The sequence below is a fragment of the Grammomys surdaster genome, unplaced genomic scaffold (genome assembly GCF_004785775.1).
Source record: "Grammomys surdaster isolate TR1022 unplaced genomic scaffold, NIH_TR_1.0 126198, whole genome shotgun sequence".
In the NCBI taxonomy this organism is placed as follows: domain Eukaryota; kingdom Metazoa; phylum Chordata; class Mammalia; order Rodentia; family Muridae; genus Grammomys; species Grammomys surdaster.
Genome location: NW_021621003.1, coordinates 6,376,557 through 6,390,607, shown reverse-complemented (window position 1 = coordinate 6,390,607; position 14,051 = coordinate 6,376,557). Strand labels below are relative to the sequence as shown.

The 14,051-nt window shown below is 40.9% G+C and overlaps 1 protein-coding gene across 2 annotated transcripts in view; it reads left to right on the top strand.

The window, feature by feature from the left end:
• The window catches only part of Usp54 (ubiquitin specific peptidase 54), a 62,108-nt gene that overhangs the window by 20,066 nt on the left and 27,991 nt on the right, over positions 1-14,051 (top strand). Inside the window, exons 6-13 of one of the 2 annotated variants that reach the window (XM_028758613.1) lie at positions 62-167; positions 273-419; positions 3,131-3,280; positions 5,871-6,039; positions 7,716-7,886; positions 11,892-12,023; positions 12,354-12,731; positions 12,944-13,175. In XM_028758613.1, the coding sequence (XP_028614446.1) occupies positions 62-167; positions 273-419; positions 3,131-3,280; positions 5,871-6,039; positions 7,716-7,886; positions 11,892-12,023; positions 12,354-12,731; positions 12,944-13,175 (1,485 nt within the window). The remainder of the gene's footprint in view (positions 1-61; positions 168-272; positions 420-3,130; positions 3,281-5,870; positions 6,040-7,715; positions 7,887-11,891; positions 12,024-12,353; positions 12,732-12,943; positions 13,176-14,051) is intronic. The other variant, XM_028758612.1, reaches the window with a different exon arrangement.

Genomic DNA, 14,051 nt, shown 5'->3' with positions numbered 1-14,051 from the left:
TTTAGCCATCACTTGGAATAACATTTACTACCATTGCCTTCCTCCTTTCCCCATCTTGAAGTAACCAGGCTATTTGTATGCTGGAAAAGCGAGAGAAACCTTCACCAAGTATGTTTGGTGAGCTACTTCAGAATGCCAGCACCATGGGGGACCTGCGGAACTGTCCGGTGAGTTAACACTATGGAATTTAGGATAAGGAGAACAACCTTGGCTTGTAGCATTGCTGCAGAGCAGGTGGGAATGTCTGAACTAGTGCTGTGTTTGTATTTCAGAGCAACTGTGGAGAGAGAATCCGGATCCGCCGTGTGTTGATGAATGCACCACAGATTATCACAATTGGGCTGGTTTGGGACTCAGACCACTCAGACTTGGCAGAGGATGTCATTCACAGTCTGGGCACCTGCCTTAAGCTGGGTGATGTACGTATTAGTTACCTTTATTTCTGTCTCGTTCATGCACTGAACAGATAGGTAGGTTATATGTGACAATTGAGATAGCATTTTAGACAGATATACTTGTGTTTCTGTGTGCAGATTCATGAGCCTCATCAGATATATGCTCACATATCACTTTTGTGAGGATGGTAGAACCCTTCCTCTTAGAACAAGTGGCACAATTTTTACCTTGATGAACAGGATGGGCAGAACTTAGATACTGTTAAAGAAAAAAAAAAGTATCAGTTTCTATGGGATGATAATTTTTATACCAGGATGGTGTAAAGAAGTATATTCAAACATGAGAGATGGTAAGGTTAAAGGAACAAGCTTTCTTGACTTTGGCAACTGAACAAGGTACACGTTCCTGGCCTGAACCCAAGAGTAGGAAATGAGGAAGCACTATCTGTTGAGGTGATTGTATATGAGGACTCTAAAGAAACCACCAAAAACAAAATAAAAAAATAAAAATTAAAAAAAAAAAAAAGAAACCACCAACAAGGCCACTGCCTTGTGAGGGGTGAGGTTTTTATGGTAGAAGGTGGGAGGGGGACTGGCAAGCAGGATCTGGGGGAGTCTGCCTTGGCTTCCTCTAGGACAGAGAGGAACAGAGAGAAAAGGCAAGGAGAGAGGCAGACTGGCAATTGCCAGGGCTGTGGGAACAGAGAAGATAGCAAAAATAGTGGGAAAGTCTGCCAGTTCTAAGGGGTTATGTTGTAGCAGGAGGAGGGCCTGATAGCTGGAACAGCTTGGGAACTAGCATGGAGCTCTGACCTGTGGGAAGCTTGTTCAAGTTAATAGAGAACTAGGTGCCCTCTCTGGAGATTGAAGGTCTGTAGGAATGGACAGGAATGTAATGGCTTTCTCCTGACAAGCAGAAATTCACTTTACAAGGTTCCTGAGGAATGCTGAGTATTACTAGGGCAGAGTACAGCTTGAGCTGAGCCCAGGTTACCATTTTGTGGGGTTAGGACCTTGTTGTATATTATTTAAATCAGGATAGCTCTTAGCTCCAATTGGGCATCCCTCAGGGCCATGCTCCCTTGATCCTTAACCCATGGCGGCTTCTCCTTCCTCCTCTCCTGCCCATCTCCTCCTCCTTCTTCTTCTTCCTCTCTCCTCCTCTTCTTCCTCCTCCCTCTTCTGTCTACACCTCCACCTTCCTCTTCCTCTTCTTCCTCCTTCATATCCCACCACCACCACCACCACCAAGTCTGTGGAACCTAAACCCCACCTACGTCTCTTCTGCTCAGCTATTGGCTGTCAGCATCTTTGTTTACCAATCAGAATTAACTTGGCATCACAGTGGTTAAGTGTAGACTCCTGGTCTTGGGGGCCTGCGCTTTGCATTATGATAGATAATAAAAGACAAATCCTCAACAGGACAAGGCAGTAATGAAATAAATTAGATGGTAATTTAGTATTTTAGGGTTTTTTTAAAAAAATATATTTATTTTGGGGAATGGGGAAAAAATCTGAGAATAGGTCCCATTCTTATTAACTCCATGTCCTAAGGTAGGGACAGCCAGTGTTTTCCTTCCATTCAATAAGAACCAGAAAGTCCTGTTTCCTTTGTGCTGGTTTCTGTCTGGGACAGTCCTGTGACTAAGGAGAGTCTGTTCTTGTTTAAAATAGCCACTCTTGAGAATAAATGAATTGTCTGGGGGTCATATTTTGGGCCTCCTCAAGGAATCTAATTGGAATAGGTTGTGCACACCAACATCTTAAAAATAGTCTTTTTTTATTCTATTTATTGAATATTCTGGCTTGGAGTCAGAATCTCATATACTCCAAGATGGACAACAGTGAGGTATATAGCCTTGTTTACCCTTGAACCCCTTGTCCCTCTACCCCCTTTAGCCTTTACATAAAGGACAAAGGATAACAGGTGCGTTCTATTATTGCCTGATTTTGACTTAATTATTTTGATTATTTTCTCAACTAGGTAACTTTTTAGGTCAGAATCTCTTAACTCAAGTATTTCTGTCTCTTAACACTTGAGACAGACCTGAGTACCTAGAAATTGAAAAACATTGAAGCTTGACAGCTGGTTTTAGTTTGTTTTGAAATTGTTCTGGCTTTTATGCCCCTGAAAGAAAATATTGACTCATCATATTGCACAGGCTAACTTAAGGCTTACAATCCTCTCGCCTTAGCCTCTAAGTGTTAGGATTATAGGCATGTGCCACAATATGTACATTTTTAGTTCATTTCTAATGAATAATCAGGACTAGCAAAAATATTTTAGCTTGAGGGGAGAAGCAAATTGCTACCATCATTAAGAAATATTGGAGGCCACTGGACATGGTAGTACACATCTGTAATCCAGCAGTTGAGAAACAGAGGTAGAGGATCAGGAGTTCAGTCATCTGTAGCTATACAGTGAGTTCAAAGCCAGTCTGGGTTACATGAGGCTGTGTCTCTATAAAACAACAAATGTTGATGGAAGAGCTAGGTGTGGTAGTGCATGCCTATAGTCTCAGCACTCAGAAGGCTGGGGCTTAAGCATCACCATGTGTTTGTGGCCAGACTGGCCTACATAACGGGAGCACCTCCAGCAGGGGCTATATAGTGTGGTTTGGTTTGGTTTGGTTTGGGGGAAGGTGAGAGAAATGTTGGTGGAGTCTGCTGGAGGGTTATGTTAGATGGTGGACTGTCTGATGGATCTTCCCCTTCTCTCTTTTTCCTTCCCGTAGCTGTTTTTCAGAGTGACAGATGACCGGGCCAAGCAGTCTGAACTATACTTAGTAGGAATGATCTGTTACTATGGCAAGCATTACTCTACATTCTTTTTTCAAACAAAGATCCGAAAATGGATGTATTTTGATGATGCTCATGTCAAGGAGGTAGGCATATGCAAGGATCTTGAAGTGTTTGGTAACTGAAATAAAAATAAAATCATATTTATTTGTCTTCAGTTTTTATTTTGATAATTTTGAATGGTTACTCTACAATGTTGGTAAGGCATACTACTTTGTGACTGTATTGGTTGTTCTTAGTTTTCTAAAAAAATATTTAATTTTATTATTTTTAAAGCCATGTTTGTGTGTGTATATGCACATTTATGCTTGCCTACTTATGTGGGTATGTGCATGTGAGTGCAAGTACCCACAGAGTCCAGAGGAGTCAGCTCTCCCTGGGTCTGAAGTTACAGGTGTTTGTGAGACATGCGTGGTGGGAACTGAACTCCTGTCCTCTATGAGAACAATAAGTAGTCTTAACTGCCGAACCATCTCTCCAACCCCTAGTGTGTTATTTTTCTGAATCAGGGTCCTGATCTGTAGTCCAGGCTGGCCTGGAAATGGCAATGTAGTCCAGGCTGTCCTCAAACTTTTAGAAGTCCTCTTTTCTTAGGGCCCCCCCCACCAATTACAGATAAGAGCTATTACATGCCTGGCCTTTATCTGCTAAATGTAACTGCTTTAATTTTAAATTCTATAATAGATAAGAACAAGATATGTTTTATTTTCTCAGTCTCCTCTCTAGGCATTCATTATAGTTTTTTGTTTTTAAGATTTATTAATTTATTTATTTCATATATGTGAGTACACTGTCGCTGTCTTCAGACACACCAGAAGAGGGCATCAGATCCCATTACAGATGGTTGTGAGCCACCATGTGGTTGCTGGGAATTGAACTCAGGACCTCTGGAAGAGAAGTCAGTGCTCTTAACTGCTGAGCCATCTCTCCAGCCCTAGTTCTGTTTTTATAGTTGAGAAATCATCATTATTAAGTGGTTGATTTGAATGTGAACATGTAATACAACTAATTAGATTATTTGGTTAACACAGAGTTGAGGATTTTAAACCTAGCATTATCCATAGGTGATACTTTGTTTCAAGGCTATTAAAAATTATTCTTTGCTGGGCAGTGGTGGTATATGCCTTTAATCCCAGCACTCAGGAGGCAGAGGTAGAGACAGGTGTATCTCTGTGAGTTCTAGGCCTACCTTGTCTACAGAGTGAGTTCCAGCACAGCCAGAGCTACACAGAGAAACCTTGTCTCAGAAAACAAACAAAAAAGATTCATCCTTTCCATCTCATTTCCCTGTAATGACTCATCAGATATTAACATGTTTTTGGATAGATATGAAACATGGGGTTACAGTGATACTTACAGCAGGAAACTTGGTCTTGTCTAAAGCAGACTAGATGGATAAAATGTTGTAGGTGTCTGCATCAATTGGGAAGCTTCTAGTCATAAAATCAGCAGCTATGAAGACTGCAGACCATATCAATCTGTAGAGTTGAAGTAAAATCTTTCATTAATAAAGCTTTGTCAATTTCCCATATTCTTCTTTAGGGGATAACAAACTATTTGAGCATTAGTTTTTTTTTAAACCTGAAAAGTATTCTTACAAAATATTAAGATTGATATTTGAAAACATAAATTATGATTCAATTAAAATAATGACAACACTTTAAGTTTACTAAATGTCTATTATGAGTAAACTATCATACTAGCTATCTAACTGGCAACCCATAGCTTATACCCAAAAATGTCTGGTTCACACTTAAGATGGGATAAGTCTAAAGAGTTGATAGGGGTTGGGGATTTAGCTCACTGGTAGAGTGCTTGCCTAGCAAGTACAAGGACCTAGGTTTGGTCCTCAGCTCTGAAGGAAAAAAAAAAAAGAGTTGGTAAATTGTTGTTTCTATGGCTGTTACATTACTCTTCCTCTGTGATAGCTGAGCTGAATCTATCCCAAGGCTAAGAGTGAGAAGTTCAAACTGTATGTATGTCCTAGGCAGTTTGACATTTTATATCCTGCTAGGTTTGAAGTCTGAAATTGAATATCGTTTCTTCTAAGGCCCTCTGCAAGACAGTTCCTATTTTGCCTTTCAAATTTGTTAAGGTGATTTTAATATTTAGGAGAAAATCGTGGAGATGAAAATTGGAACTAAGCCGGGCGGTGGTGGCGCATGCCTTTAATCCCAGCACTTGGGAGGCAGAGGCAGGCGGATTTCTGAGTTCAAGAGTTTGAGGCTAGCCTAAGCTACAGAGTGAGTTCCAGGACAGCCAGAGCTACACAGAGAAACCCTGTCTCGAAAAAGCCAAAAAAAAAAGAAAAAAAATTGGAACTGAGCCCTCAAATCTAATGTCTGTGAAAAGAAGTTGATCACCAAAGCAACTTAGACCACACATAGCATTTCCACCTTTGTGAGGTTTTATATATATTTCCAAACTGAATTGATGTTTCACAGAAATAAAACTATTTACATTCATTGTTCTTTGCTCTGATACTATTTTAAATGCCTTTTTTTTTGTAAAAAAAAAAAAAAGGTTTAATAGGAAGTCAGTAAGTTTAGATTTCAGATCTTTTTTTGTTTTCTTTTTTTCTATCTAATTCTAAGACAACTACATTAGGAAAGGAATTGTGTTTTGAATTGTGAATATGAATTTTATTGTCATGTTCTTCTGGTGTTTGTGGTTCAGATTGGTCCAAAGTGGAAGGATGTGGTCACCAAATGCATTAAAGGGCATTATCAGCCCTTGCTGCTGCTCTATGCAGATCCCCAGGGTACTCCAGTGTCTGCCCAGGACCTGCCTCCCCACGCTCAGTTCCTGTCATACACCAAGACATGCTACGATAGTGAAGACTCAGGTGAGCAGCCTAGTTCTTCCTCCACCGCATATAGTCAAATGGTTGAGTCTCATACACAGGGTTAGCTTGTAGCTAGGAGAAAGAGGAACTATTACAGTAAGAAAGAAATACTAACTTGTACTCAAGCTGATTAGCATCCAGTTTTGTTTTCTTGAGCTTTCAAGAGTGTGTTACTCAAATCAGCTGGCCCATATCAAAAGTGAGAAGGCAACTATGTTTGTTTGCATAGAGATACTAAAATAAGATTATAAGGGATGCCTCAGTAGCCTTGAACATTCTTAACGGTTATTGATTCCTATTAGCAGTATTACAATGGCTTAAGGGAATTCTGAAAAAGATATATATTTATTTTATTTTACGTGTTTGAGTGTGTTGCCTGTATGTATGTTGCACTGTGTTTATGCCTGGTGTCTACAGGATCCAGAAAAGCTCATTGAATCCTCTGGAACTGGAATTATAGATGGTTATGATCTACCATGTGGGTGTTGGAAACTGAACCCCAAGTTCTCTGCAAGAGCAGAAAGTGCTCCTAACCACTGAGCCATCACAGCAGTCCCTGGCTTAAGTGAATTGTTAAGAAACACTACATCACTACAGTACTTATTCTTGGAGGTGGAAAAGTTTTGTTTAAATTCCAGATGCAGAAATGATGGTCCTCCGTGTATGAATCACTTGTTCCAGTATAATCCAACTGTCTGGAATTACATGATGCCTTCCTATAGAAGTAACATTGGGCTTAATGACTAACGTCCCAGTATATCCCATAGAGGCTGATAATATTGAACTATACCCCTCTTAGTTTGGGTTTGATTTCTGTAAAGATACATGGTCGGCCCTTAGTATAGTTTTGAAAGAGAAGGTACTTGCTCCATTATCTTTCCTCTTCCACTGCATCCACTCCTTCCTGTCTGGTCTGCCGTGTTTCTTCCTGCTGTTTTATTTTGATTTAGTTTGTTCTTTGAGACAGAACCTCACTGTGTAGCACAGACCAGCCTAGAACTCACTGTGTAGTAGGTTGGCCTCTATTTCATGGTGATCTCCTGCCTCAGCCTCTTGAATTCTATGCTTATACCAGGTCCAACTGCTCTTCCTGCTTTGTACCTTACCCAGGCCTGCCCTATTTCTTCCTTCAGTCAAGTGCTTGTTTGTCTGTTGTGTTTATTTTAGCTAAGGGTCCAGGAAAAGCTTTCTGTTGGGCATATTCACAGTAAAGAGTGAATAACTGCCCCATAACTTTTCAAAGATACTAAAAATGTGCATGTCAAGTTTTTAAAGCAACGTGTGTGACAGTGTAGGAGAGAGCTTCTAAGACAGGTGGCCAGCTGGCATGTGTGGCAGGTTGGCCTGGGGCTTTCATCTCTGTAGAGCTTACATCTCACAACTTTTTCATTTCTTCACTTTCCCCCATAGGTTTTCTAAAAACCCCACAGTTTTTCACAGTGGCAGGCAAAGTGAGGGCTTCAGCAAGGTAGGGACAGGGGTGGGAGGAATTGTATGTGTGTCTGGATTACCTGGAAGACGGGTGTTGGGAAGAATGGCTCTGTGGTGTATTCTTCTCACCCTTCCTTCTAGGAAGTTCTTGCTTATGGGTCTTTGTTGCATCTATCTCCTTTCCTCAGGGCTGTCACTGTTCTTTCTTTCCTTACTTTTGTGTATGTATCTCCCCCTTCCTTCAGGGAGGGAGCCTTCCATCTCAAGTGACACTCGAACAGATTCCTCAACGGAGAGCTATCTCTACAAACATTCTCACCATGAGTCTGTGGTCAGTCACTTCTCTTCCGATTCTCAGGGGACAGTCATCTATAATGTGGAGAATGACTCCATGTCTCAGAGCAGTCGGGACACAGGTAGGGACTTACACATAGAACCCTGCTGGTCTGATTCAGTTCCTACATAGAAAGTCTCCGAAGAAAAAGAAACTGGGGCAAGTAGGAAATGCTATGCAAGGCAGAAAGATAACAGAATTTGGGTAATTGAGTAGGGTACAAAAAATAAGATCGACCTGAATGAGTAATAATGCTGTATACATAGCAGTATATCAGTATATCAGCATGCGATATGATTGTCGATGTAAAGTCTACCTTTGTCCTGATATTCTTTTGATTCCATAATATCTCATTAAGCACCTTTTGCCTTGTCTTTTACCTGGTCATGTTTCATGCCATAGTTTTGAATGAAGGGGTTCAAGAGAAGGCGTACTTATGGGTGCTGAATACCTACTTAACCCAATGCAAGGTTTTTGAAGGACAGAGATGCAAATTGTACATTCCTTACATAAGAATTCTTTTTTTTTTTTTTTTGGTTGTTTTTCAAGACAGGGTTTCTCTGTGTAGCCCTAGCTGTCCTGGAACTCACTCTGTAGACCAGGCTGGCCTTGAACTCAGAAATCCGCCTGCTTCTGCCTCCCAAGTGCTGGGATTAAAGGTGTGTGCCACCACTGCCCCGCAACATAAGAATTCTTAAATGTTTTTTTTTTTTCTCATTCTGTGCTTACATCAGTGAAAGAAGTCATTACAGGATACAGAAGGAAGAATGTTGAGTGACTACTGAAATGAGAAGTTATGAGAAATAGCCCAGCTGAGGCATGAAGTAGTGTCTGGTTCCCTAAGGACTGGGAGGATGGTGAAGCTCATGGCTTCAGATCAATGCTTTATACTCTTCATGGTTCTTTTTTTTCTTTTTTAAAAAAATTTTATATGGATGGGTGTTTTTCCTGTGTGCATATCAGTGTACCATATGTGTGCCTAGTACTTACAGAGACCAAAAGAGGTCATTGGGTCCCCTGAAGCTGGAGCTACAGACAGTTGTGAGCTGCCATTGGTTACTAGGAATTGAATGCAAGTCTTCTGGGAGAGTAGTCAGTGCTATTAACTACTGGCCATTCCTTCAGTTCCCTCTATAATAACAGAATGCCTGCCCACATGTATTTATCACCTAGTTTCAATAACTGTAACCCAAGACCAATAAAATTTTACCTGTACTTTTACTGATGTCTTTTACTCCTCAATTATTTTGAAGCACATCCAAGACATTATATTACTACTTTCATAGATATTTTTATATATACTACAAAAATATAACTCATTTGTAAACATTTAAAAACAGTAATGAAGGCAGGGGATGTAGTTCAGTGTTTGCTTAATATATGTGAGTCTCTGTTTGATTCCTGCCTGGGAACAAAAGGAAGGTAATTCTGCTTACAGTTGCTGAAAACCAGTGAGTGATTTGCTATTGCATGTGCTGTCTTTACTGGTTTGTGTGTTTTTCGCAAAATCAAAAGAGATCCATACATTTTGATGAGTCTTCTGTTATTTCATAATTTTTTTAAAGATTTATTTTATTGGGCTGAGGAGATGGCTCAGTGATGAAGAGCATTGTCTGCTCTTCCAAAGAACCTAGGCTCAATTCCCAGCATGCATATAGTAACTCACACTTGTTTGTAACTCCAGTTTTAGGGGATCTGACACCCTCACACAGACAAACATGCGGGCACAAAAACCAATGCAGATAAAATACAAATAAATAAATTTTATGTGTATGAGTGTTTTGCCTACATGGATGTATGTGTACCATGTATGTATGTTCCTGGTGCTCTTAGTGGTCAGAAGAGGGTGTCAGATCCCCTGGAACTGGAGTTACAGATAGTTATAAGCCATTTTAGGTTACTTTTTTTTTTTTTTTTTTTTTTTTTTTGAGACAGGGTTTTTCTGTATAGTGCTGGCTGTCCTGGAACTCACTCTGTAGACCAGGCTGGCCTTGAACTCAGAAATCCACCTGCCTCTGCCTCCCAAGTGCTGGGATCTTTTTTTTTTTTTTTTTTTTTTTTTTGGTTTTGGTTTTGGTTTTTCGAGACAGGGTTTCTCTGTGTGTAGCCCTGGCTGTCCTGGAACTCACTCTATAGACCAGACTAGCCTCGAACTCTCGAACTCAGAAATCCGCTTGTCTCTGCCTCCCAAGTGCTGGGATCAAAGGCGTGCATCACCACTGCCTGGTGGTTACTTCTTAATTTACTTATTTATTTTTGTTTCTTACATTTCTTGACAAAATCTTGTTTTATATCATAGATGAGTTTCATATTCAAGATGCCCTAGCTGCAGCCTCCCATATGCTGGCATTACAGCTGTGTTTATAATACACCTGGCTTTATTTATTTGTTTATTTTTTAAAATTTTGAGATAGGGTCTTGATATGTTGCCTAGGCAGTTCTGAAACTCCTGAGCTCGTGTGGTCCTTCTTCCTCAGTGTCTCCATTGGTTGACTACAGGTGAATGCCACTGAATAGGTTTTTTTTTCCTTCCACTTTTCCCTTGCAATTTATGGTTCAAAACTAGGTAATTTAACTTGTGTATTTCCCAGGTTCTGAGTTTTGCTGACATCATCCTTATGGTACTTGAACATTTTCCTCCATCCTGGTTTTTGTTTTGTTTTGAGACAGATTTTCTCTTTGTACCCCTGACTATCTTGGAACTAGCTCTGTAGACTAGGCTGGTCTCAAAGATTTCTGCTTGTGTCTGCCTACTGAATGTTGAGTTTAAAGGCATGTTAAAGATTCTCCCCCATTTTCCAGGGAAGAATAATTTTTAATAGCCTTGAAACAAAGATGATGATGCCAGGTTTATGGACCTAGAAGTTTGGCTGGACTCATTGGGTTTCTCTTGAAGACTGCTGTATAGATGGTGATCCATGCAATTGTTTTTTAGGGGCTATCTTTCTGGAATTGTGGGCCAGAGAGAAGCAACTCCTGGGAGGGAGTGATGTACATATGTTATGTTTGGAGTGAGGAGAATTATACATTTGCATACTGTGGGCAGGTTGGTGGGAAAATTACACAAAATAAAAAGCTCCCTTGTTGTTTCTCAATGATTACTGATAAAGAATTATGAATTACAATATTTGAGTCAAGTCAGATTTGATGAAGCATAGGTTGGAGAGGAGAATTAATGAACATTGAAATGTATTTTAAAATTCACACTTAAAGAGGATTTAGAACTGTGTCCTGAAGCCACCATAGTGAGAACTGTTGCCAAATAAGTAGAAGCAAATTCTGTTTTCAGTTTATGAGATTGAGAGGTAATAGTAATGCATGCCTGTAATCTCAGTACTCAAGAGACTGAGGCAGGAGAATTATTGTGAGTTGGGGCCAGCCTGGACAATATAAAATAAAAACAACACCCTAACAAAAATCTGCCTCAATAAAATAAAATAAAATAAAATAAAACTCACTCACCTCAAATTTTAAAAAAAGGAAGAAAGAAAAATGGAAGAAAGAATTAAAAATATGGTCTTATGACATTTTTAGATTAGGTTTTTTTTTTTTTTTGGTTTTTCGAGACAGGGTTTCTCTGTGTAGCCCAGGCTGTCATGGAACTCACTCTGTAGACCAGGCTGGCCTTGAACTCAGAAATCTGCCTGCCTCTGCCTCCCAAGTGCTGGGATTAAAGGTGTGCACCACCACCGCCCAGCTAGATTAGTTTTTAAAAATTGTTTCTTTTGCCTTTAAAAATTACCAAGCTCTGGAGATGGAGCTCAGTGCCTATTTGTTCTTGCAGGGGATTGGTTCCTCAACACCATAGGAACAAAGAGAAGTTATTAATCAGCAGCTTTGGTTCTTCTTAGGTCAACTCGGAAATATGATGAGTGTTGTTTGAGACTGATGATTGTTCAGGATATGTTATAGATTTGACAGACGCCCCTAACTCCTCGGGGTCAGATGGTTCTGACCCCTACAGTTTCTAATCCATGTATATAATAAGTTTGTGGCACTGTTATAAGTCCCAAAGGGAGAATGGGTTCTCAGGAGGGTAGGAGTTAGTTGCAGAAAGCAGCTTACTCCTGTTTCCTTGTTCTTTCAGGACACCTGACTGATAGTGAATGTAATCAGAAACACACATCGAAGAAAGGGTCCCTGGTAGATCGAAGGAGGAGCTCTGGCCGTGTTCGGAGGAAAGGCGAAGAGCCACAGGCTTCAGGGTACCACAGTGAAGGCAAGCCATCTGCACTCCTATTTCCTCTGTTAAACTTCTGTTTTTTTTGTTTTGTTTTGTTTTTTGTTTTTTTTGTTTTTTTTCGATACAGGGTTTCTCTGTGTAGCCCGGGCTGTCCTGGAACTCACTCTGTAGACCAGGCTAGCCTCGAACTCTCGAACTCAGAAATCCGCCTGCCTCTGCCTACCAAGTGCTGGAATCAAAGGCGTGTACCACCACTGCCTGGCCTCTGATTTTCTTTCCAAATGGATTTTCCTTACTTTCTCTAGGATGAGGACATTTGTGATTATTTTAAACATCTTCATTTGTTTTATTCTCTCTGATTTTTAGGAGAAACACTGAAAGAGAAACAGGCTCCTAGGAATGCCTCCAAATCCAGCAGCACCAGCAGGCTAAAGGATTTCAAAGAGACAGTCAGCAATATGATCCACAGCAGGCCTTCCTTGGCTTCTCAGACCAATGCAGGATCTCCTTGTGTAGGCAGGGCAGGAGACCAGCCAGACAAGACACCACCAAGACACCTACCTTTACACTCTCGGGGCTGGGAAACGGAGAGTACCAGTAGTGAGGCAAAATCCAGTTCTTCCAGCAAGTACCGCCCAACATGGAGACCTAAACGAGAATCTCTGAATATCGACAGCATTTTTAGTAAGGACAAAAGGAAGCATTGTGGCTACACCCAGCTTAGGACCTTTCCTGAAGAAGCAGGTGAGCAGAGAATACGGGAACAAGTGGGCTTTCAAATACAATTGATTATGTGTTTTAAAATCTTGTGTTTTTTAGTATAGCTGGCAAGGAACATTTTTACTCTAAAGGTCATGTTTATTAAAGATGTGACTCCAGTGAATAATGTCTAGAGGGTTAGATTTTAATTTAAGCAAACAGTAAATCTACTTCAACTTGTTGTTTGATTCGGGTAGCTAAAGAATTTACACCAGATGAAGTAAACAAGCCAACTACTAACAACATTAAAGATGGTGGACCAAGCTTACAGCATAAATTCTGGGGAACAACCCGACCAGGCCCTCATCTATTAGAGCAGCATCCTCGTCTAATCCAGCGGATGGAATCTGGCTATGAGAGCAGCGAGAGGAACAGCAGCAGCCCTGTCAGTTTGGATGCTGCCCCGCCTGAGAGCTTGAATGTGTACAGGTATTGTCTGGCCTTTTGTTGTGTTTTGTTTTTTTTCTGGCCTTTGAATAGCAATAGTTTTTTGAAGCAAATGTGAGCTACCTCCTTGGAACTTTGAGCTATGAGTAAGTAAGTGAAGAGATAGGTGGTAGCACTGACCAGCTTTCCTATACCAGTAGCACCCTCTGTTGGTAGAAGGTGTAAAGGCAGTGGCTTTGTATTTCAAGCATTAGCTGTCCAGTAATAGTTGTTTAGTGCATACTTAAACACAACATAATAAAGTTGGAGTAGTACAGAGAATGCTTACAGGGCTGGTCTAGAATTCATTTGTAGCCTAGATTGACCTTAAACTCAAGCTGACGTTTTGCCTCTTTTCCAGAGTGCTGAAATAACAGAAGTACCCTACCATACACATGATGAATATTTACTATATTACATTTTTATTTTAAAAATAGTTTAGGAGGGGCTGAAAAGATTATTTAGTAGAGCAGAGAGCAGTGCAGTGCAGAGCAGAGAGCAGTGCAGAGAGCAGAGCAGAGAGCAGTGCAGAGAGCAGTGCAGAGAGCAGAGCAGAGAGCAGAGTAGTGCAGAGCAGAGAGCAGTGCAGAGAGCAGAGCAGAGAGCAGAGTAGTGCAGAGCAGAGAGCAGTGCAGAGAGCAGTGCAGAGCAGAGAGCAGTGCAGAGAGCAGTGCAGAGCAGAGAGCAGAGCAGAGAGCAGTGCAGAGAGCAGAGAGCAGTGCAGAGAGCAGTGCAGAGCAGAGAGCAGTGCAGAGCAGAGAGGAATGCAGAACAGAGAGCAGAGCAGAGCAGGGCAGAGAGCAGAGCAGAGCAGAGAGCAGTGCAGAGCAGAGCAGAGCAGAGAGCAGTGCAGAGAGCAGTGCAGAGCAGAGAGCAGTG